This window comes from Parasteatoda tepidariorum, chromosome 5, assembly GCF_043381705.1.
Source record: "Parasteatoda tepidariorum isolate YZ-2023 chromosome 5, CAS_Ptep_4.0, whole genome shotgun sequence".
Lineage (NCBI taxonomy): Eukaryota > Metazoa > Arthropoda > Arachnida > Araneae > Theridiidae > Parasteatoda > Parasteatoda tepidariorum.
This window is the reverse complement of record NC_092208.1, coordinates 74293587-74319599: the sequence shown is the minus strand read 5'-3', so window position 1 is coordinate 74319599 and position 26013 is coordinate 74293587. Positions and strand designations below refer to the sequence as shown.

Here is a 26013-nt window from a genome sequence, read left to right as displayed (position 1 = left end):
TTCGATTAATATTTTTAGACCTTCCAAAATTTATAAATGACTAACGAAGTTTATCTTTTTTTTTGGCATGGTTTCTTATTTTTTCCATTCTTGTCAAACGCAGAATGAAAAATTACGACATCGTCTGCTATTGTTGTGATTGAATCCTTAATTTATTAACTGCTTCGTGATTTAGGATGCACTATGCATTGTGATAGTCTGTTGCTGATCAATATGCTGCTAATTTATCCAGCAATGTGACCTTTTCACAAGTAGGACTTCTGGAACCTTTACTGATAAATAGGTATTTTATGCTAATAATTTATCAAGCTTCATTTGAATATAATCTTGGAAATGTTTTGAAGCAAAATTGATTACGAAGCAAAATTAATGGATGCATCTACAAAAAATAAGAAATTACATAATAGAAATTACCGTCAAATGATTAGTTAAAAATGTTATTCAGAGACGATTGCACTCTGGAAAAAAATCCGGATTTCTGGAAATCATCGATCACATTTATGTATAAAATTTCTTGTATATTTTATTTAAAAGTATTAGAACTAAAATTTATACTTGGCATCACTTTCATTTGTAAATATGTTTTCTGATAAAATAATAAATGTGATTAGAGATAAAAGTAAACTTATACATAATTATTCATTTACATTATGCTGAATATAATTCATTCAGAATTTCATGTTTTGAAAATATGAATAATTTAAACTTATAACGACATTAATTTTTTGAAATGCGTCATTAATGATTTTGCTCGAGAAATTTTCAGGATTTTTGAGTTGGACTCACAATCACCCCAGAGTATTAAATCGCGCGTTATTTTAAATTTTTTTAATGAGAGATTGTGTGCATTTTTTTTCGTGAGAGAAATGTATAATGCAGCACTCAGTTACTAAATTTCAATTTTATTTTTCTATAGATAAAGAAAAATATTATGTGATACATCGATTTCAATTGCAAATTTCATTTTCTTTAATGGAGATAATGAAAAATGTTTATATCGTACGACAAACATTCTCGACTTTTCATTTTTTTTTCAATAATTATTAAATTAGATAATATGTTCCTATTATGCAGAGATGATTCTTCTCCGGAAAAATCCTGATTTTTCGGTAAATGCGATCCGGAAGTTTCCGGAACTCCAAGGTCCAAAAGTTTCAAGAAATTATTGATCACATTTATGTGTGAAAAAAAAATTATGTTTTATTTAGAAATATTAGAACTCTAATTTATACTTGGCATCTCTTTCATTTGTAAATATTTTTCTGGTAGAATAATAAATGTGATTAGAGATAAAAGTAAACTTATGCATAATTAATGCTGCATATAATTTATTTAGAATTTCATGTTTTGAAAATATCAATGATTTAAATTTATAAAGACGTTAATTTTTTGAAATACGTAATTAATGATTTTATTGGAGAAATTTTCGAGATTTTTGAGTTGAGCTCACAATTACCTCTGATTATGTGAAGTTATAAAAACAGCGAAAGATCATTTTGTATTAAAGATTAATGGAAAAAGTTCATTTATACTCCATCACAAAATTTCAATTTTTCTCATTTAAATTAAAAATGAATAGCATTTATATTGTACGATGCATGGTTCAATTTTTCTATCTTTCTTTTATTTTACTTATTTATTTATTAATTTTTTTTAATTTGTAGAGTGAAAAATATTTATATTTTATGATATACCAATTCCGTGTGGACAGATCTGAATTATTCTTGATACTGAAACTGCAGGATTAAGTTGTTCATAGCAAACCTTGGCATTTTCTAAAATATCTTAGAAGACTTAATGTCACCATTATTCCTTAGAAATGTCAGTTTTCAATTTTTCTCTTGGGGTCTATTCGCATAGTGAGCATTATTTTTCAGTGGCCAAATAACGTAGGCCTATGACGCAAACATTAACCTTTAGCTCGTTTCTTATCGACGTCCAAAAATACGAATGAGAAGAGTAGTAAAGAAAAATCTTTCTAACCTGTAGGGTTTTCCAAGCGATTTTTTTTTCCACCGTTATTTTTGTTTTTAACTTGGGCGCCCTACCCCCTTCCCTTACACTGTGCAGCTATATATAGCTGTAATGTGAAACGCTGTGTCCCTTACTGTGTTCTATATATGGCGGCAAGAGTATCTTTTTTATTCGTACATCTGTTAATTTATCTCAAAACGCTATCAGGTCATCAGCTGTCATAAAAAGTGTCGAATATTATTCGAAGAATGAGATTGTTTGTCATTTTTTATTACAATTTATCCCATTAGCTTCTATTACACTCAATATATCAATCATTTTTGCCCATTAGGAAATATCTTCATTAATTTCTTGCAAACAGATTTGTTTTTGTATAATTCGAATACTTTTTTTTAAAGAATGATTATTGGAACTATTGTTTTAATGGGGAATATCTATGTTGCTTTTTCTACCTTTCTACCTATGAAATTAACAATAAATCTCTACGGCGTGCTTTCTATTTTTTGGTACCAATTAACAGACTTAGAGAAATTGAAAAACTTTCTGCAAGCATTTATTAACTCTTTTAACTAGTTTCAAACATTTCGCAGCCACCTCATTTTGGCGAAATTTGTTTAAAAATCACTGATTTTTTTTTTTTTTTTAAATGTTAAATTTTTGCAGAATTTTATATTGATTTATATCACAGAATAAGTTTGGTAAAAAAAAAAAAAAAGTTGAAAATAGAAATTCACAAATGTTATGTGCAAAATCACTTTTTAAATGATTGAAAAAATACCTGAAATTTGAGTAAGAAAAAAGTGTAAGTAAGAAGCATTTATCCACAGAACGTTGATTAAAATATCGATACAAAATTTTGTTTATTTATTTTAATTGTATGAATATGAATTTCAATGTGTGATTTTTAAATCGCTCGAATACGAATCTCGATATTTGATTTTAAAATAGCGTAGATCGGAATCTTGATGTTTCATTTTAAAATCGCTTGAATTACTCCAAAATATGCTGCAGCAATTTTTTTTCTAGAAAGGATTTTGATATTATTTATATCATTAAAAACAAAAGTTTAAATTGAAAATTAGTTATTGTAAACATCCACTATTTATGAAATAGTTTGCTCAAAGATTGTGATTGCTTTATTCTATTGAAAAATAAAAAGTTACAAATTAAAAATTTAGAAAACTATTCTAAAAATACAGTGTTACTGAAATCCTTTGTAGTGTTAACTGTACGTGCTTTAAAAAATGTGACACACAGCCTTAAAAGTACATCCCATTATTTTACAGTTGATAAAATTCCATTAACTATTGCTAATACTAATTCTAGAAAGCTAATGTGAAGAAAGAACAATTAACTAATAAAATATGCCAAGGCCGAGGTGTCTCACTTGTGTATTGTTTCTTATCTTATTAGTCGTAACATGTTATTTTAAAGTAGATTTAGTGCCCCATCTCTAATCTCCGTAGTATGGGTAAGATATTTTAAATCTGCAAATAATGAGAAATTCAAGTACAAATACGATAATTTTTCAATTTGTTTATGATAATTACATTTAAACTATTGTTAAAACAATCTTCTAATTTATAATGAGTAGATCTTTGAGATTTATGGAAAAAAATATAAATAAATTGCTTAAAGAATTATTTTATTATAACAGAAAGAAAGGAAAGGTTTCGCGTTGTTTCATTTGAAGATACCTATTATTAAATTTTCTGTGCATTAGCATTAATTTAAAATGTAAATACTGATTCATATTCGATGTTAAGCTTTGAAACAAAGTTTTGAATAAGGTGCTAACTAATTACTCGTAGGAATTAATAAATATTTTATACGGTGATCTGAATAATATTACAACTTGGTGGATGAGATGAAACACATTTGATTATTTTGCTTATTCTGGGAACAAAATAAATAGGTAAAAAAGAACAACGTGGTAAATTCGATTATAATTTCTGACACCATTGATAGACTGATTGATTTAATGCTCTAAGGATGAAATATTTCCCGATTTTTTTTAAATTCAAAATAATATATGATTAAGTTTAGATGGTGTGTGACTCGTTCACATGTTTAAAAAAAAAAACACACGTTTTTAGTATTATTATTATTACATGCGTAAACAGCTCAAATTAGTAGTACATAAATTAGTCAAATATCAAAATTCTTAGCCAATGGCAAATCTTAATTTTTATGTTGCATTTTTTTCCCATTGAAAACTTCAAATCAAAGTACAAATTTACTATCAATTAAATTTACTACCAATTTTATGAAGTGCAAATTCAAAACAAGAGTCATTTTGCACTTGGTGTAAATGAGCAATGAAAGGAAAAGAGGATGAAAAATGTCGATGTTTTATTGTCTTTGAGGAAAAGAAAGAGGAATTGGTTGAGGTTAATTTTTGATAACTTATTAGATTAGAGCAGTAATGTAAGGATAAACCCGAAGCGACATTATGTTACTGTCGCATTATTGTATATGTTATTTCCACGTTATTGTGTATGTTATGGTCACGAGAAAACATATTTTTTGCAAAAATAGTTGGATGATAATATGCATCTTGCTACCACTCAATCTGTTTTATTGACGCAAACTGTAGAAAAGAATATTCGATATCACGTGATCCGGCAACGAACGTGGTAATCTGTATTTTAAGGTAATTTGTCTCATGCGTACATTATTTCTCTTGTTGCTAAGCTTACATTACCCTCTGGACTTACTGTAATTCTAATTGGTGTGACGTATCTAACCTGAAATTACTGTAATCGAATAAAAAATACAGGATTTGTTCAAAGAAATTCCTTTTGACTATTATTTTTCCTGGGTCTAGGGAAATTTTTTTCGATAGAAAAAATCTTTCGTCAAACTCAATTTTTTTCTCCGAAACTTACGATTTTATCGCATTTGGCAAGGTGGCGAATGCTTAGCGCGGGTCCTGCATAAATTATTGTAATAAAACCGAACGCCTGCATAACCTATTATCTTAAGTTGGGATTTTCACGTAGGAGGTGTTGACCTCTATGATACGTTTTATTAATTTGTGCAGGTGATTGTTAAAGTTGTGAAATCAGACGCAAAAACGTCATTAAATAAACATCTTATTTTTCTTATTGATTTAATTAAAAGCATCAGCGGATTCTGAATTTTTAGCATTAAAATTTGGAATGAAGTCATAATTTGAAAAATGTGGACAAAGCCCCGAATTTTTACTTATTTCGCCTTTTTTTAGGACATATTTCGGAAAATGTTTGTGCATGTTTGTAAAACTAGTTTATTCAGGATTTATTCCCTGCATATAAATAAATTTTTATTTCTATCTATTATCTAACCTTATAATAATAATAATAAAAAAATTTGAACTCTAAAGTAAATAAATTTATTCATCAATTTTAAACTGCGAAATTTTAAGATGTCCAAATTTTATTTTATAACCGTCGTCGAACACCCGACCCAATTTTTGATTTACGATTACTAATTTCCAACTCCGTAGCCTTGTAATTTTGAATCTAATCCAGAAGACAAGGGAACTCCTGGATCAAGTGTTGGGAAAAATTTGTCTTCGTGGAGGACTTTTTAATGGAACTAACCCACACTTGCGTTACATGGAGTGGAATAACGCGAAAACCTCCCACGATTAGCCTGACAGCAAGGGAACTCTAACCCCATGATCCGTCTACCACTGCTCATATTTTACGTCAGCACTGTGATCAGTGCGATCCGGGTGCGGAATTCGTATCGAACGGTCATCGCTGGGATTCGAACTCGGTTCACCTCATTGGAAGGTGAACGTTCAATCTACTGAGCCACCACGGCTCAAAATGTCAAAATTAAAAAATAAAGCGTTCAAGAGAAAGTGTCATATTTAGATGAAAAATTATTCAAGTACTTATCCCTTTCCACATTTTTGCGCCCCTTTCATTGGAATTCATACTGTTCATTTATTGAAAAAACTAATTAATTTAAATTCAGTATAAAGTAAAGTTTTCCTATAGTTTTACTTTTCAGATATTATAGTAGTACTATAAAGTGTATGTCAGCGTCATGATCTTGTTCGATTAAACTTCACTTTTGATTTAAATTGCTTCATGTTGTCTATTTTTATTATTACATTTTAACATAGATGACTCTATATCTGCAAATTAAATTAATATAACGTTCGAAGGTATTGGTCCTAATCCAACTACGGCAATGAAAAAGGAGTTTTAATTTTTAAAAAATTTATTGCTGCTCTTAGATAGTACAAAATAATATGTCACAAAAACTATTTGTAGTCAACAAATAAATAACTAAGTTTCGTGGTTTTGGAAGTTTTGTTTTTAGGAGGAAAGAATTATCTTATTCAGTAATTTGTTTCCCAAATAATGAAATTCCAGCATCTTATCTTGTTCAGTTAAATAATATGTGTCCTCAACAAATTAAGAATTTATCTTATACATTAATATTTGTTTAAAAAATAAGAACTTATCCTGCTCAATAACGTTTGTTTTCAACAGTAAAGAACTTAGCTTATTAAATGATATGCTTACCCAACTAATAATGAACTTATCTTTTTTAACAATATTTGTACCAAACACAATATTGTTCCCAAATAAAGGTATAGTCCTAATAAGTCCTAACCCTAGTTCAACTTCAGCAATTAAAGAGGAGTTTTAATTTTTAAAAAAATTATTGCTGCTCTTAGATAATACAAAATTAATTAATTATAATCACTAAGACAATAATATTTGTTTTTAACAGGAAAGAATTTAGCTTATTCAATAATTTGTTTCCTAACAAATGAAATCTAAGCATTTATCACGTTCAGTCAATAATATGCACAACAAATTAAGAACTTACCCTGATCAATAATGTTTGTTTCCAACGGTTTTAAGAACCTAGCTTATTCAATGATAGTGTTCCCAACTAATAGAGAACTTATCTTCAATATTTGTCCCAAATACAATATTGTTCCCAAAAAAACTTCAATAATATTTACCCCCCCAGAAATAACGAACTTATCCCAACAATAAAAAGCTTGTTTCCTATCGAATTTGAATTTGAAATCATAATGGACAGCAAAGAAGGAGAATGACCTAAAATTTTAGGAAACACTAAGAGGTTGATCGATAATTTTTATAGCTAATCTGGTAAATCCTATTTAAACTGATTCCCCCTCCCCACCTCATCAATTTAATGATCAAAAACTTTTCTCTCTCACTCTCTGTAATATTACAAATTCTCGAATATAAAAACCAATTTGGCCCAAATGATCCCATTTGTTGAATCTTTTCCCATTTTCATTGCTTAAATATTTCATAATGTTTTTGTCAAAATCGTTTAGGACAATTCGAAATATTTCTTTTTTACTCTGGCGACATTATGATTGAAAACAATTGGAAGCGGAACATCTGCCGATTTGTCAAGAAAATTTACCCTATTTATGTGTTTTTCATTTCATTTCCTCCAACACTAATGATCCGTTTGCCTTTAATATCAGTGTATTAAATATTTTCTAAATGATCTTTTCCCCTGCATTAAATTATCATGCAAATTAAATTCCATAAAATGAATTTCATTTTTCTTCTTCTTTTATTTATTTTTTTTTTTATTTTTTTAATCGATTCCCTGATTATCCCTAGAAAACTCTGACGTAGCAGAATTTGTCACTATGTATTGTTTTATAACGTTTTTATTCCACCGGAAGCAAAAAAAAATAATGATAATAATAATCTGTTCTGTGATCTGAAGTTTGCTAAGTTTTGTGTAGAAATTTTGTTGTTGGATTATGGGACGGCACGTGTGTCTTGTGCAATTGTATATACCAGTGTTTTCCAAAGTGTGGTACGCGTACCCCTAGGGGGACGGCAACAGTTTAGCGGGGGTAAGCTTTCTTGTGAAAAATATCTTGCAACAAGCAGAAGTTTCCAAAACTTAGCCATGAAAATTTTACGATTACGTATTTTTCTATTGGCTACTTTTTGCAGAGTTAACAGTTAATAATTAGTGGTGTCAACAGCCAGTTGTGATTTTTAACTTTTGTGCAATTTATTTACAATAAAAAATGCATTCATTTTTTTATTCATGGTACACAGCGTTACAAAAAATTTAGAAAGGGTACACAAAAGTCATAAGTTTGGGAAACACTGGTATATAACACTGGTACTGGTATATACGATGGTATACTAGATTGCATATTGCTGAATTTATATATATTAAAAAAAGAGTTAAAAAAATGACACATCACTTCGCTGCCGTGTGGAAAGAATGACTTTGTGTTGTCCTTTGTTTTAAAAACTATCAAACGAAGGCTAATATTTAACTTTTATCATCCGCACGAGAGAACTCGTGGAAGTAAAATGATACTAAATTAAATGTTGTTTTTTTTTGCTCTTATAAAAAAATTAAAATTTCAGTGTATTATGTTTTGTTTTAGTTCTTTTTATTTATTTATGAAATTTCTCTTTTTCCTTCATTACTAATTTTAAATTCCTAAGTTATCATCTGAATACGCTACGGAAAATATCTCATTTAATAATTTGTTTGCATTTTAATATTTAAAAGTTTTTTTTTCAGCAATCCATGACAAATTCTAGGTTCGCCTGAACTTGCTTTTTCTTTCTTTTAAATTTTTAACTAGTATTGAAAAAGAAAGAATTTGCAAAAAAATTGTTTAAAATTTTAATTAAGTATTTTGTAAACAGGGGATCTAAAATTATAAATTTAAAGTAAAGTTTTAAAATTTATAAAATATTTTTCAATGAAGTAAAGGCATAGTTTGATCTCAAAAACTACAAATTTTTCATGTAATGCAAACAGCTCTACAACAAATTTTAATGCATAAATTTCAAATAATTTTTTTTCTTCTAGATTATTAATGTGATTACATGTGTTTTGAACTAAAATCTTTAAAACAAATGTAAAAAAGTCAATGAAATAGAACTAAATATATTGTTGAATATAGAATTTTTGAAGAAAAATTCTAGATATTTAAAGCTTGATAAAAAATGACTAATTCATACATTCTTAGTTCTAAGCATCGCAACATTATGCTAAGTCACATACATAATTTCAAAGATTTCTATCATAAACTTTTTCTTCTTTTTTGTTATGTGTGTTAGCGTAAAGAATTTTTTTTATCGAAATCATCGTTTTTCGAAGAGTGCCTTTAAAATGCAAGAATACAAAATTTAAAAATTAGAAAATTTATTTTTTAAAATGTCTTGTTTTAATATAATTTATTCCAATTAAGAAGAAAAAGCTTAAAATATGCAAAGCTTGAACGAAAAACTTCTTAGTTTCGTTTTCGTCTGAAAGAACTACAACTTCAACATAAAAAATTTAAAGGGTTTTTGGAACACTAATAAACTAAAGTTAATAAAAACAAAACGATTGTTCTTTGCCTGATTGCAGTGCTTTGAGGCAATAAGTGTTGTCGCATTTCAACTGGTTCATATAATAATATATTAATTATAATTCACGAAAAAGATTTGGGTTTGCAACCGTTGTGTTTTAAATCTGTTGGGAAGATTTTATTAAAATTAAGAAATTTCAATCTTTTTCTGAATGTTTCAAACTTATGACTTACAGTTAGAGCAGAGGTCGCCAAAGTGGTCTATATAGACCCCCAAGGGTCTATTTAACAAAAGCAGGCGTCGATATGAGACAGGGGGGCGAATGGGGGTCGATCCGAATCGGAAGGGCCAATTGTGGGTCGAAAAAAGAAACAGTTCTCAATACGCAAATCACACATACCTAATTAAGTATGTAAAATTTGTGAATTTTTTTTTAATTGACTCAATATCAGTTTCTTTATAAAACATAAATTAATAAACGTATATTTATTGGAGTGAAACAAGTATGTACGTACCACCGCGCAGTGGCACAGACTCAGNTAATGTATATTTGTTTTTTTAGTTATTTTTTGTTAGTTTGCTTACTAATTGCATAGCTTACTTTAATGATCAGCTCTTACAACATTTTTTAAAATTGTGTGTTAAACACTTCGATCTTATTTTAAGATTGTCAGAGACAATAAAATCGCCGACGAAGATGCTGCACGCTGTTAAAGCGTGGGAAAATTATAAAAAGTATATATATATACACTTTTCTTTATTTTAAACTTTACTCATAATAAAAAAAAGTATTATAATTTTTATTGCATCATTTCTAATATTTGGCGGCACATTTTAAGAATTTGGCGGCACACAAAAGTGCCGCGGCACAGTGGTTGAGAATCACTGTTCTAGATTATTAATGTGATTACATGTGTTTTGAACTAAAGTCTTAAAAACAAATGTCAAAAAGACAATGAAATAGAACTAAATATATTGTTGAATATTGTATTTTTAAAGAAAAATTCTAAACATCGTTTTAAGCTTGATAAAAAATAACAAATTCACTAATTCTTAGTTCTAAGCATCGCAACATTATGCTAAGTCCACATGCGTAATTTCAAAGAATTCTATCATAAACTTTTTTTTTTTGTTATGCGTGTTAGCGTAAAGAATGTTTTATCGAAATCATCGTTTTTCGAAAAGTGCTTTTAAAATGCAAGAATACAAAATTTAAAAATAAGAAAATTCATTTTTGAAAATATCTTAATTGTTTTAATATAAGTTATTCCAATTAAGAAAAAAAGGCTAAAATATTCAAAACTTGAACAAAAACCATCTTAGTTTCGCTTTCGGGAGTCTTTCGTCTGAAAAAACTACAACTTCATTACCAAATATCGAGTATAACACGACATTAAGAATTTAAAAGGTTTTTGGAAAACTAATAAACTAAAGTTAATAAAAACAAAACGATTGTTCTTTGTCTGATTGCAGTGCTTTGAGGCAATAAGTGTTGTCGCATTTCAACTGATGCATATAATAATATATTAATTATAATTCACGAAAAAGATTTGTGTTTGCAACCCTCTGGCGTTGTGTTTTAAATCTGTTGGAAAGATTTTATTAAAATTAAGAAATTTCCATCTTTTTCCAAATGTTTCTAACTTGTGACTTACAGTTAGAGAGATAGTAGACATTTTTTTTAATTAATTGTAATTAATTTCATAAGGGTTATCTTTGGTCAGCCATAGGTTTTTAAAACTTATATATTTTATTTTATTTTATAACCGTCGTTGAACAGCCGACCCAATTTCATGGGTTAACGACTACTAATGTTCAACTCCGTAGCCTTGTAATTTTGAACCAATCCAGAAGACAAGGAAACTCCTGGATCAGTACCCCCAAAAGTATTGATTTGTTATGGGAACATGGAGGTCTTTGAGACTCGACAGATTTAACGTGCATCAGTCACCATTTACTACACGGGGAGTCTTCGGCCGGCGAGGATCGAACCCACGACCTCTTGGACATGGGCCCATCACCCTACCTTCCAGGCTATCCCGGCCTTTATATATTTAACCTTTTTACACTTTGATCTTAGCCAAAATGCCGAGAAGCGATATATATATTTAACCTTAAAATCATCGCTGTCAGGCTGGTTAACGAATAGTAATAGTACTTCTACCGTTGTTGTTTCTAATGACATTTAAGTAGCCAAAACCACCAAGCTTTATACATTAAGCCGAGGCGTCTTTCGTTTGACAAGATCCACTGTCGGTGTGAAAGTGCGATTTAGCTCAGAACCCCCCCAGATAGAAGGCAACACAATTCATTTGTGAGGCTGAGACCACTTTCACAATTTAGACATAGATCAAAGGGGAAGGAAATCTTTGACAGTTCCCTGTATCCATGGTTCTGCTGAACTTTCGATTGCACAGATTTTACGAGAATCGAACCTCGATCCCTCCGAACCGAAATCTGATCCTCTAAGCATTGGGCTACTATGGACCTCATAATGCTTCCGAGTTAACCTATTGATATGTGATATAAACTTTAAGTTATATATTGCAAGAAGGCATTTTAGTTGAAAAACATCACTATTTTCTATAGAGAACAAGATTTTTTGCTGCTATCTTGTGGGAATTCCTAAAACTTGCACGCGTAAAGTACCTATCTGGATAAACTGCTAAGAAACAGTTTGATGAAACAATGTTAAGTTTTTTTCCCCCAAACGTGTCGTCGTTTCTTCAACCTGTTCATTTAGTATCAGTTAAATGTTTTAACGATTAATCATAAGTGTGGCTTTATCATTAATCGTTATAATATGTAAATGATTGGTATTTTTGTACGTGCTTTTAATTTTTCAATTCTGCACATGCTTAACAATTTTTATTAGCATTTAAGATTATTACTCTCACATAATTATTTCATTCTTAAATATAGATATTGATTTAACATTTAAACGTTAATTTTCCTCGTTAAAATCGTACAGTTGTTAATTCTAAAATACCGCCCACTGTCGTTAAGAAAGATTCGTGCCTATAGATGGTTAGCACATACAACTAAAACCCTGTCTAGTTCAATTGAATTAATAAGTAACCTTTACATTTGACTGCAGTATTTTTCTTGTCGATTTTGACAATCCTAATGATAAAAACCTCGTTTTCATGCACGGTAGCTTGTCTGTTCATGTAATTAAAGTTGGGTGTGGTCCGATCATGCTGATTGTTCGTATTGTTTCAGTGATTTTATTCATCTTGATCCGAGTGATGTTAAAAAGTTCTCTTCGTAATAATTATTAAAAGAAATGAATATAATAATAGACCGAAATATTCTAAATCCTTCCAGTGATGATGACACGTTACAACGTCGTGTTAAAGTGGTAATGCTTAAAAGATTTTGACGAAACGTTTTCCAAAATGTCAATGGAAGGAGGGAGATTCATTAAATATTTTTATTGTAATACACTGCTGGACAATTGCTAAGGACGGATCACAAATTGCAATGTAGCATAACATTAAGCGAGACATGAGACCTAGTAGGATAAAGTATAGTTGCCACACTGTTCAGACATTAGAATAAAGAACATTCATTGTTCTGGAAAGTACAAAAGCTATGAAACATCTGAAAGAAAAAAAATGTTCATTTGATGCTGCGTACGGAATAATGGAACAATGCATTTAAATGTCAGCAGGCAACTTGAAGAAAGGTGTCAGTACGGNCAGGTTGGAATTGTATTAGTCTAGTTCCTTTGGAAATAATTTATATTGTTGTTTTACCGAAGTTTATGAATTTAGTAAACATAAAACTCAGTTTATTAATTAAACTAAAAGGTAAATGTTATTCCTAGTAAGTGGAAGTAGTTGTGCTTTTTTCATATTATACCCAATTAGAACTATTGCATTAGAGCATCAGTTCCCTTAAGTTGTTCCGCGGAACCCCAGGGCTCCTTGAAATGGCCAATGGGGTTCAGAGGTTTAGTTTTTTTTTTTTTTTTAATAACGATTTTTGATCTTTTTTTTAATGTATTTTTTCATTTTATGCACTGTATTTTGATTTTCATGCACACTTCTTTTAATGCAATTTTTGATATGTAATGATTTTTGATTCATATCCAAACACTATTTATATTTATTTAAGATTTCGGTTATTTTTATGAAATTATTCAAACAAAATGAATTCGAACAAAAGAATTTATAGTACAAAATACGTTATATTGCAAAAGATAAGTATTATACTTCCAAAATTAAGTATTATACTTCCAAGGTACCGGAAAAAATTGGGAACCTTTGCATTAGAGAATAAATCTTTCATTGTTTATTTAGCTAAGTTTAGTATATTGTATAATATGTATATTATATATCTTTTTTACTTTCTTAATAATTAATGGTTACTATTAAACAGAGCTCCTAAATTCATATTAAAAATGTTTCTTATTTAAAAAATTTTTTACTTGGAATCTAGAAATTTTAATAATAATCAATGAGTTATTATTTATTGATTGTTATTTAATTCTCTAGATCACCACAAATTTTTGGAAACTTATTGGATTTATTGAGGTCTAATACATGCTAAATGAATATTATCTAAATTTAATTTTATAAACGTTGTTGAAAAGCCGACCCGAAATAGGGTTTACGACTATTAATGTTCAACTCCTTAGAATTGTAATTTTAAACTCAATCCAAAAAACGCGTGAACTCCTGGATAAGGTATTGGAACAAATTTGCCTTCGAGGAGGACTTTTTGATGGAACTTACCCTTACTTGCGTTACATGGAGATTAAAACCACGAAGTACTCCCATGATTAACCTGACGGCAAGGAGACTCTAACCCATGATCCATCTACCACAGAGGATATTTTATGCCAGCACTGTGGGAACAGCCACTGCTAGGATTCCAACCTGGCTCAAGCAGCCTTATTCAAGGTTTGTGTGACAAATTCGGCCAACTTTTCCAAAAGTTTGCGTTTAATTTTTTTTGTTATTCTCTCCGAAATCTGATTCAGGCTAAGAAATTTTACCCCTGTTTTGTTCCTTCTTGGGATATAAATAGACATCCGAAGTGTGGCTTTATAACTATGTCCTAAATAAAAATATACATAGTGAATAAATTTTAATGAATGCAATGTAATGAATAAATATTTTCAAACAGATAATTCAGTTTGCAACAAAATAAATAGAAAACAAAATTTCTGATCTTAAATCTGCTGCATTCCGTAAGCTATTAATGTTGTTAAGTAATTCTGTTGAGTTTGGAGTGAAAATTTGTTTCAAGTTATTGATAGATATATTGTTAAAAAAGGCAGCGCGGTTGCTGTATTTAGAAGTAATTCGCTTTTTAGAAGTCTTGATTTGGCTTCTTTTGACTTGTTTATTACTATTTGTAGGTCGGGATAACCTGGTGGGTAGGACCGTGGGCCATGTCCAAGAAATCTTGAGTTCGATCCTCGCCGGCCGAAGTGATGACTGGTGCAAGCTAAATATGTTGGGATCAAAAAGTCCTCCAAGTTCCCATAACAAATCAATATTTCTGGGGGTACTGGATCGTGCTCTGGTTCAGGTCAAAATTACTTCTGCGGATGGATGGTGTGTGAATGTGCCCTCCCTGTAAAACAGGTTGTGGCGTATGTGTGTGGCAGAAGTCGAATTCTTGGCCATAGATGGCGCCAGTGGAAAACAAGAAGAGCATTCCTCTTGCCATGATGACATACAACAACAACGCATTACTCTTGATTCTTGTTGCAAGCAGTGCACAGTTCATATGTTAGTATTAGTATTTAGTTACAATAAGGAGACTAAGTTTACATTGCAAATTATCCTTTAGAACAGATAATGCACTTTACACAGGGAACACGTTGAGCCAAATGACCTCTAAATACGCCAGATACAGTAACGCGGAAATATTGGCGGTAAAGAGCCTGCTGCGCACCTTTGTGTAGAAAACACCATCCTAATTTTAGTATTTTTTCCCCCGATATCTGCGAGAGTCAGACGATCATAAATCTTGTCGTTCGTAAAATCGGAATACAAATGAGTTTACTCTAGAAACCTGTTCATTTTTATTTTCAGGCAACAATGAATGACGACTGCGGTTATTATTATTCCTAATCCCTTTACGCCCCTTTAGTATGGAACATTAATTTTTATGAATAATTAGAAGCAAAATAGAATGTTTTTCCTCAAAGTTCATTGGCAACTGATTTTGGGCGTTTCCGCATTTTCAGTACATCTAGCACGGAACCCTCAATTCTCTGTCGATTCCTATAACAAAACACAAAATTTCGAATATTTTTTTCTCTTCAGAAATACTTAATCATTAAGTGGATACGATATTTACAGACACTTGAAATAATAATGAATTAAAAGATAATCGATGTTTAATTTATGGCTGCGGTAAAATTGATAGTTTGTACGGCTGTGTTTTGAATTATTTACTATGTTAGGAAGAATCTTTCTGTAAAATTTTTGTTTGTTTGTTTAAAAAAAAAAATTTATGGAAGAAAAGTAGAGTTTTAAATAGTGAATATTTCAAAAAATAAAATAAATAAATGTAAATCGTAACTAGCATTACTATTGATAGCTGACAATTTCATTAATATTTTTTATAATTATTATTTTTGTTCTTCTTTTTCAATTTCTGTCTTTTATTGTCGGTGAGTGCTGAAATTTCGATTAGCAATAAAACGCAGGATTTGAAAAAGGAAAAAAAAAATCGCAGAAATATGATAAATTTTTGTTCTATAATGTAGTTAAATTAGTTTTTTTTTTTTAATGAGATTGCAAAAAAATATGTTATGGAACTATTTATCACATGTTTTGTTGCAATGCAACTATTTTTAGGGGCTTTTAATTAGCTACGCAATTATTATGATATATTTGCAATACCCAATAATTTTTTAACCGTCGTTGAACAGCTGAACCAATTTAAAGTTTACGTCTACCAATGTTCAACTCCGTAGGCTTGTAATTTTGAACCTAATCCAGAAGACAAAGAAACTCCTGGATCAAGCATTGGGGCATACTCGGCTTCATGGAGAACTTTTTAAGGGAACTGAACCCCATTTGAATTGCATGTGGAATAAACCCACGAAAACCTCCCATGGTTAGTCTGACGGCAAGGGGACTTTAACTCATGATCCATCTACCACTGTCCATCCCGTATTTTACGTCATTGTGATCGGTACGAGCCGAGGGCGAATTCGTATCGAGCAGCCATCGCTGCGATTCGAACCTGGTTCACCTCATTGGGAGGAGAGTGTTCTATCACCTTAGCCACCAAAGCTCAATACCCAATCATTAGAAAGATTGTCATTTGAAAATTAAATAATATTCAATTAAAAGAGTCCAAATTTTTTCTTATTATATTGACGCAGATTTAGTTTCCGACACCGTTGTTTTAATGTTTAAACTTAATCATTTTGCTCGATTACAATTGAAATTTCATTTAATTTTCAAAAACGAAAAATTTTGAATATTTTCGACAGACAGATTGTAACATACATCATAGAGAAAAGTTAATTCTAATGTTTTACTGTTTTGTATTAGTTATTTTAATTACATAAGATGATTAAAAGTATGTTTTACATAAAGATTAAAAGTTAAAATGATAAAAATAAAACTGAATTTCTAATTTTTGCTCGGATTAAATATTTTCTTCTTTTAAAGCTCGGTTTCTTAACCTGTGGTTCATGAACCCCTAAGGGGTCCATGAGTTATATTTTGGGGGTCCGCTGACTACTCCTAAATTTTAAAACGTTTGATAGCCTACCCATTTCTTGTAAAGCGAGCTATGGCAGCTATAATTCCGTTTGCTACAGTGTATCTTTGCAAAGAGGGATTTTCCACATTTGTGACAATAAAAACATAACATCCAAATCGATTGAATGTTGAACATGATATGCACGTTGCTTTGTCGAAAACCATCCTCCAATTCAATTTATTAATTAAGGAAAAGCAGCAGCAACCTTCACATTTAAAATTTTAATTTTAAAAATTTTGTATACTATTAAAATAATAAAATTAAATGTTTTCTAATAATTTATGTTTTTTACAATTATTTTTTTCACAGGGGGGTGGTCCGTGACTTCTTAAAAGTTTTTAAAAGGGGTCCATTATATCAAAAAGGTTAAGAAACACTGTGAAGAAATATTAAGTGCCCCCCCCCCCACTCTTTAGTTTCGTTATACAACAAAGATTTTTAGTTAATGTAAATATACTTTTATTCGATGTAAGATCTTATGAAGCAGGGGTTTCCAACTTATATGAGGCCGGGGGCCGTATTTCAGTAAGATGGCGGGCCGCAACTTTATCGAAATTTTATATAGGACTCTTTTATGTTTGAAGGAACATTAAATATTACTCTCAGATTTTTATCAAGTTGTATAAAACAAAAGTATTAAATTACAAATTAAAATAAGAAGTAAATTTTTAAAAATATTTAATTGCATATTAAATAATTCTGGCTACAATAACTTAAATGTGCACCCATGTATTAAACAATTAATGTGCAACAGATATCAAATTGTTAAGACATAAAACTTAAAAGTATTTAAAACCCATATTGATTTTCACCGAAAATTGTCCTAAAAAAATGACAACCAATATATTTTGGTTCGCTGACCACAAAAAAAGGCTTCGCGGGCCGGATGCGGGCCGCCAGTTGGTAACCACTATTATAAAGCATTTAAAAGCTGTGGAAAAAATTATAAAATTCATTTTCAGAAGTAATAAGTGGATGATTTGTTAAAAATAATAAGATGTATATTCAGTGAAAACAGTGTTGTAGGGAGCAAAAAAAAATTTCTTGAATTTTCATTTCGTGTTTAACACTTGACAAAAAATAAAAACTCTCTCTGTTAGTTTGATACGGTATCAAGAGGTATCAATAGAAATTATCCATAGAAATTATAATAGTTTTTTCAAAGACTGTATACCCTGGCTAGCCCATAAACACGAAGTTTTACTAAAAAGGCATATTTTACTATGTTTAGGTACTAGAAGAACCAAAAATCACCTATGATTTTAAAGAATCAATTAAAGCAAAATAAAAGAAGTGTGTGCATTACTACTCACACTTCTTCCATTGCTTAGGAAACCAAATCTTTCTTCTCGCCTAGTTTTGGAATTAGTTTAAAAGTTCATGAACAGATGTCTTATACTGACTTATAAAAATTTCAGGACATTGCTTTGAAAAGGACACTACAATTTTCAGAAACAACGTGTGAAGCAGCCTGTAGACAAATTAACTGATGCCCGAAAATATTACTCTTGAAATGGTCTGACATGCAGCAGAAATCATTGCTATATAATTTTTCTTATCAGCAGCTCCATCTGTTGACGAATTTCATTACTTATTGTGAAATTAGTAGTAAATATTTCCTCCTTGCTTTTTGCAGGTGAAGTGGTAAGATGGTGATGGCACGTTCGTGTGATCGTCGTCTTCGAACCATTTGCATCGTAGTTCTGGTGACGTACGCTCTATCGAATTTTCTTTATGTAACATTCAACAGAGAGCCACCCTCCTTGCTTCTGTTAGCAAATGCCACTTGGTGGAAAGCCAATATGCCGCCATATAACATGTCTCTTCTGGCAGGTAAGATTTTCCATTTATTATTAAATGTAATTCATATTTGTAATTAATTAATATGAAACATTAATTTAATTAATTATTAAACATTTAAAAAAAACCATTTTAGCGAGATATTTCCACATATATGAGAAAATTATCTAAATAAATAATTGATTCATGTATATTGTGTATCTAATATAGATTTTTTTTCGCAAATTAGATTACAAAACGCTTTTTATTTCCTCAAAACTGGTTTTTCTTCATATTGCCATTTTACGTAATTTTTAGCGTATATGACGCTGGCTTAAGAAAGACTTAACGCTTGAGCTAACAGTAGTGTATAACAGTTGCAAACTCACAACAGTAAACAGGAAAAAAAAAGGGGGGAAAGTGTCCTTCGTAAAAACCCTTAAAGAAACTATAAAAAATTGATTTTTTGCCTTAATCCTTATTTCTTCAATAAAAAATAATACTTAGCTAAGTTCTGAAGTTGAATTCTATTTCTGAAAATTTAAAATTCCAGTTAGTACCTAGTGGCCGGTAGATTTGTAATTTAGTAGCTACTTTCTCCTCAAACCTTCGGTAACTGATATCGATAGGTCCTTTTCAATTATTAGCCACTTTTAGCAAACTTTTTTTGCTAGGATTAAATTATATTTTTTTTAAATAATTTCATATTAGAAATAATTTACGACTATAAATAGTTAATTCAACAAAAAAAATTTGTGTCAAAATTTAGTTAAACATACTGACTTAAAGAAACTTTATTTAAAAATATTTGGAGAGGCGAAATACATTTAATGTATGCATTACAACTTTGAAATATTTGATTTGTTTAAAATTTCTCCTACCACATGAATCTTTCCAACACATATTGATGGATTCTGAAGGATCAAAATTTTGACATTTTAACATCTGGACATTTTAATAAAAATTCTGTTTCCCTGAGTTTTTCTGCATTGATGTATTTTTATCATTAAATAATTTAATTAACTAAATAATTTTATCATTAAATGGAAAAAAAAAAAACGTTGAGGAAAAAGTGATCGGTTGATTATTTAATTTATGTCGCCACTTTTTTTGATTGACTCACCACGTGGTAAGTGCTTATTTTCGAGCCTTTTAAATTCAATTAAGCTTTCCTCTTAAATTTGTGATATAACTTTGGCAACGGTCCCATTTTTTTTTTGCGACCTCTGGAACCCTAAACGATCCCGTTTCTTTTAGAGGTAAGTACATTAGCAGCTATGAATATATTAACCAAAGATGGAGAACTAATCATTAGTGAATAATTAAGTTTTTTCATTGTTTAATCAATAAAAGTTATAAAATAATTTTTTTTTTTTTTTTTTTCAGGCAGTTAAATTCATAGGTATGAATCTCTTTCTAGTCAAGTACTAAAGTCCCGCAGTGGACTGATCGTTAAGACACGGTTCCCAGCAGATCACCGAAGTCAAGCATCACTGGCTACGGTCAGTGTGCGGGTGGGTGACCACTTGGATCAGTCTGCGTAGGGACCGAGGGTGTGCGGTATTGGTCCTCGTTAAACTGTTCTACCGTAAAGTGCTCGACTTCGCGCGCAGGTCGTCGGGCTACCGAAGCGGGGGTGCCATCCCCTCCGCAGAGGATCAAAATTGTGATGGCATGTCTTCGGATCATCCTCCGAGATGTTTCCCAGACCGTCGCCAATAGCCCATTGTGCAGCTCTAGTGCGACGTAAATTAACAACAACAACAACAAGTACTAAATTTGTTTGTGATGTGTGAATGAAATAAAAAATTATGATATAGAAAAGTAAAAACTCAATATTTTTAATATTGTTTGAATTTGTTGTACTATATTCTTTGTCTTCGGAATTCAAACGGTTAAATACTTAAGTTCCTCCGCCCCTTAAAGAAACAGCATTAATCTGACTCTATTTTTTCTCGGAACCAACTATGGTGGGAAATGTAATATGGTGTCAATATTGAAAATACTTTTCTGTGTTGAACTCATGCAAGAAAAAATGCTCCGAAGCATTTAAATTACGTCAAGGAAAAATGTTGTTTCTTAAACTAGATTGAGGTCAAGACAAAATACTGTCAGAAAAAACATTCAAGGGTTTTTTTAGCATCAGGGGTCGTTCGATCCGATCTAGAGGGTCGATTAGGGGCCGATGAATGAATACTTACCCTATTCTATTGCATATTTATCGACAGCTATTAAGTATTTAAATTTTCTTTTGGAATGCCATTTGTAAGATCAATAAAAGTAAATCTTTTATATTTTATAACCGTCGATGAACAGCCGACGCAATTTCGAGCTACCAATGTTCAATTCCGTAGTCCTGTAATTTTGAACCCAATCCAAAAAACAAGGAATTTCCTGGATGATCCTTCTACCACTGATTATATTTTACGGCAGCACTGTGGTCGCTGCGAATCTGGTGCAGAATTCGCATTGACCAGCCATCGCTGGATTCGAACCCAGCTTATCTAATTGGAAGGCGTAAGCTCTATCCCCTGAGCCACTACGGCTCTATAATACATATTTTATTTTACAACCGTCGTTGAACAGCCGACATAATTTTGGGTTTACGACTACTAATGTTTAACTCCGTAGCCTTGTAATTTTAAACACAATCTAGGAGACAAGGGAACTCCTGGATCAAGTATTTCGAGAAATTTGCCTTCGTGGAAGACTTTTGAGAGAACTAACCCTCATTTGTATTACATGTAGAGGAAAACCTCCCATGGTTAGTCTGACGACAAGAGGACTCTTAAACATGATCAGTCTACCACTGAGGATATTTCACGTCAGCACCGTGGTCGGTGCAAGCCGGGTGCGGAATTCGTATCGACCACTCATCGCTGGGATTCGAACTTCACTTCATTAAGAGACGAGCTCTCTGTCCTCTTAGCGACCACGGCTTAGTTTTTATAAGTAAATTTCTCGTTCCACCTTTTTTTTTAAGAATACTTTTTCTTTCTTTTTTTCTTTTACCATTTTAATTTTGCCCGTTTCGCTATATGTTGCTCATTCTCAGATTTGTGTGATGTGTATAAAAAATATAGTTATCCTAGACTGGGTTACCACTTTCGGCACAAGTAGATAATATCGACAATCTTTTGCAAGTTGAAGTTATTGAATTATTTGATGACAGTGAAGCAAAGCTGCTTTTTAATAATTTATTTAATTGTTTATCTGATAAATAAATTATCTGAGTAAATTTTGGAATAATGTAAAATTTGAAAAAATTAAATAAGAAAAATTTTGTTTTGCGGCGTTTCTTTTTTTTAATGTCGCTTTCCCTAGCTCATATACGGTTAGATTTGGCTTCGGTCGTGTTAATTATATTTTACCAAATCTAGGAAATGAATTTAAAGTGGAGCTCCGAGAGAATTTACAACTGAAAATAACATCGTAGAATTTTGATTCTCTCAAAATAAATCTTTTAAAAAACTGGTAACTTTCTTTTTTATATTTTTTTTTTCAAAAGAGGAAGTCAATTAAGACTATTTTCCAATGATGAAAAAAAGTTTGGCTTTCTCTTGATTTATATAGTCATTTGCAAATTTTATTTCGTAAGAATTTCCCAACCTATAATTTTTAATTTTTTTTATTTGCTTATTATTTATTTTTTCAAAAAAAAAAAAAAAATAAGCTTAACATTTGAAAGAAATGGATAAGGTTTAATTATGCATTTATTGTAAAAGTAATTTCGTTTTGAAATTTTTTTGAAATAAAAATGAAAAATTTAAAAAAAAAAATTGCGCATACTGTCATTTTTTTATAGTTTTGGATGAAAGTTGAAACTCATTTATTTAGAAAGTTATAAAAACCTGTTAGCGAGCTCCAAAAAGTGCTGAACAAAATTTTATCTAACCTGTTTTTTTCCTACCAAACATATAAGTTTGAGTATTTTGGTTTCTACACCCACGATATATTGTTCTTGTCTGCGATATTTTGTCTGCTAGAATTATGCTTCGCTCGGGGTTACGCTTCCGTTATATTAAAAACTAAAACTGGATATCCGACTGTCTTCCTTTCCTTTCTTGATGATGATGTTGAAAACCGAAAATGAAAATTAAAGGAGAGTTGTTTTAATCAAATAAAGCTGTAATAAAGGTTCAACTAACGCGTTCTTATATTTCTCTATCTCTCCTTGCATAATAATACCTTTTTCGATAATTATTTCGATATCGAGAATATATCATATTCTCGATGTTTTTAGTATGAATATATATCGGAATATGCCCGATATTTACCATGGGAGCACTTTAAAATATCGTGATATTAAAAAAATCGATATATCACGATATATCGCCCAGTTTTGCAATTTTATTACATACTTAAATTGTATAAAAATTGCACAAAATTTGAGACAGAAAAGTTTTTTTTTTTTTTTTTTTAATATTTAGAAAAATAGTTTAACGAAATGTAAAAGTATTAATCAAAATTTTGTCAAACAAATGTGAAATATTTTGAAGTTAATATACATTTTTCTTTAGACATTTTAATTTAAGATCAATTAATTGAGACTCAAATAGTTAAAGTTAATAATAAAATGTTAAAATTAATAATCCTCTAAAAATTAAATAAAGAAAGAAAATTAATAAATCTCAAAGTAAAAATTTTTTAGTCAATTATTGGTGAACAACTTCTTTGAATAATGATTGTAAATTAGTTTTTATTTTCCCTACAGTTTTTTTTAAATCAATTTTCTATAGTTGATGCATTTTCCTTTTACAGTAGGGAACCGATTATCCGGAACGATCGGGACTATCGATATTCCGTATAACTGATTTTTCCGGTTTTCTGAATCGCTACCAAAAGCCGTTTTTTTTTTATAGTTAAACCCAACTAAAAAAAAAAAAAAAAAGGAAAAAATTTTAAAAAAAAAANAAATAATCTTAAAAAGAAGAAAAAACAATGAAGTAATACACTAATGATTATTTCCAAAATGATGGTAAGGTAAACATCTTTCAAAAAAGAACAAAAAATCCTAAAATCTTATGAGAAAAAAATATATTTTTTTTAAAAAAAAATGGCGGAAAAACTAATCAAATTTCGTTCCAGTTTTTTGGTTTTCCAGTTTTCTGATTTTCGAATAACGGGTTCTGTACTGTACTATAAAGTTTCTCATGTAATATATATTTTTTATTTTAAATATATTGCTACTTGATTTCTTTCATATTTAATCTTTACTACTAAATTTAACTCAAATTTGTATGTTTAATTCTCATTTTTTGTATTTATTGATAGCAGACGATCTGAAGTTTCTTGTTGATAAACCTGGCTTCAAGTTTTTGATAAATAACAAGCGATGTGAAGGATCGAATTCCATTTTCCTAGTTGTATTCATACATTCAGCTCCAGCCAATTTTAGAAATCGACAGGTTATAAGGTCAGTTATTTATTTATAACATAAATATAAGACTAAAATAAGTAATTATATACACTTTTAACTCATAAAATTATTTATAAAAAGTGGCCAGAAATTTCAATTTTATCCAAATTTTATTTGCATTTTACTTAGAATTAATTTATTACACTATTTAGTATTAATTTTTTTTTTCTGCAATCAAACAACAGTCTTTGATGTTTTCAATCTCTCCTCAACAGACAAGTTTAAATGGACTCCAAAGTGCTTCATTGTTGTATCCTATTAATTTTGTGACAGACTTTGTTTCTAACACTGTTTGTTCGGCTTATCTAGATTACATTTGGGGCAATGTAGATGATTTTTGTTCTTTTGTCATTACTTCATATTTAATCATTTTATCCTAGATTGTGATTATTCATAATTGGAAATAATTGAAAAGTAACAATTTAGTCATAGCTCACTTTCAATAATTGAAAAGTAACAGTTTAGTCATAGCGTCAGATCTTATTACAATATTACACTTTATGAAAGTAGCTGTCCATTTTTAATAGTTATACCTATAGTATAGTTTATTGTTAATGCGCAGAGTACAAAAAATAAGCGGACCGCCCCAAATAACTTTTGATCTAATGATCGGATCTTCACGTTCTGAGATTATCTTAAAGGTTTGAGAAAGTGATCTCAAATATACTAATTTAATTAGTGGAGACAATATTTTAAGTTGCAATATCAGACTCAAAAACGTACTTTCTCTGAATAAACATAACTTTTTTCAACAGAATTTTATTTAATAATAGTTGAAAATTTTTGAATTGAAAGGTATACAATTTTTTACATTTTCTTAAGGAATGTAATTTTACATGGTAAAATGCAAAGTTTGCGTTAAATTAGTCAAATAGTTCTTGAGAAATCGAATTTTAAAAATACGACTTTTTTGAAATTCCATTTTTTAGGAAACTGTTCGACCGATTTTGCACAAATTTCATATTTTACCTTTGAAAATTATGGAAAAAAAATCCTATCTTTGCAATTTAAATTTTTTCAACTATCATTAAATCAAACAATAAAATATAATAACACTTACTACAAGTTATATTTTACATGAAATCATCTTTAGATAATTCTGTGCAAAATTTTTTTAATTCACCTAATAAGTTCTTGAGAAATGGTGAAATACATAAAACATATAATTAACCTTAAGGGGTCCAAACTTTGGACCACTCTCCTGTCCAAACTATTGGAACCATATTTCCCAGCCGCAATCCGAAGGAATTCTCCAGAATTTCCCAGCCGCAATCCAATTTGAAAAAGAGGTATGTGTATTTAGAGAAAGTACATTTTTGTGTCTGATATCGTAGCTTAAAGCATATTTGATGTTACCCCTTCTAACCTTTAAGTTTGAGTCTTAGAATATAAAAATTTGATCACTAGATCAAAAGTTATTCAGAGTGGTCCGTTTTTTATTTTGCGTTTTTTTCTATTATACATTATTTAATACAGTATGCTTCCAATATTCAGTATCCTGGCATCTTTTTATTTTTGTGAGTGTTTTATAATATATCATAAATTAAACTTTGAGAAAGTGCTTGAAAGATAAATGATGTGTTGTAATAATTATAATAAGTGTTTTGAGTTACTATTTTTAAGCCATTGCATTTAAATAAAATCTTTTCTCACATTTAAAGTTTCTTCCTGATTGAATCGATTAAAAAGTTTTAGGGAACATTAGCCTTAGTTCTTGTCAGCAGTAAATAAGCAATTCATTTTTTTTTTTTATTTATTAAAAATCAATCCATG

General features: G+C 30.0%; 1 protein-coding gene across 7 annotated transcripts in view; it reads left to right on the top strand.

Moving 5' to 3' along the window:
• The window catches only part of LOC110283197 (beta-1,3-galactosyltransferase 1), a 116386-nt gene that overhangs the window by 87610 nt on the left and 2763 nt on the right, over window positions 1-26013 (top strand). For 4 of the 7 annotated variants that reach the window (XM_043042892.2, XM_071180613.1, XM_043042893.2 and 1 more), the window contains 2 exons: window positions 18679-18875; window positions 24096-24237. In XM_043042892.2, coding sequence (XP_042898826.1) covers window positions 18692-18875; window positions 24096-24237 — 326 coding nt within the window. In that variant the 5' untranslated portion in view covers window positions 18679-18691. The remainder of the gene's footprint in view (window positions 1-18678; window positions 18876-24095; window positions 24238-26013) is intronic. The other 3 variants (XM_021148001.3, XM_071180614.1, XM_071180615.1) reach the window with 1 other exon arrangement.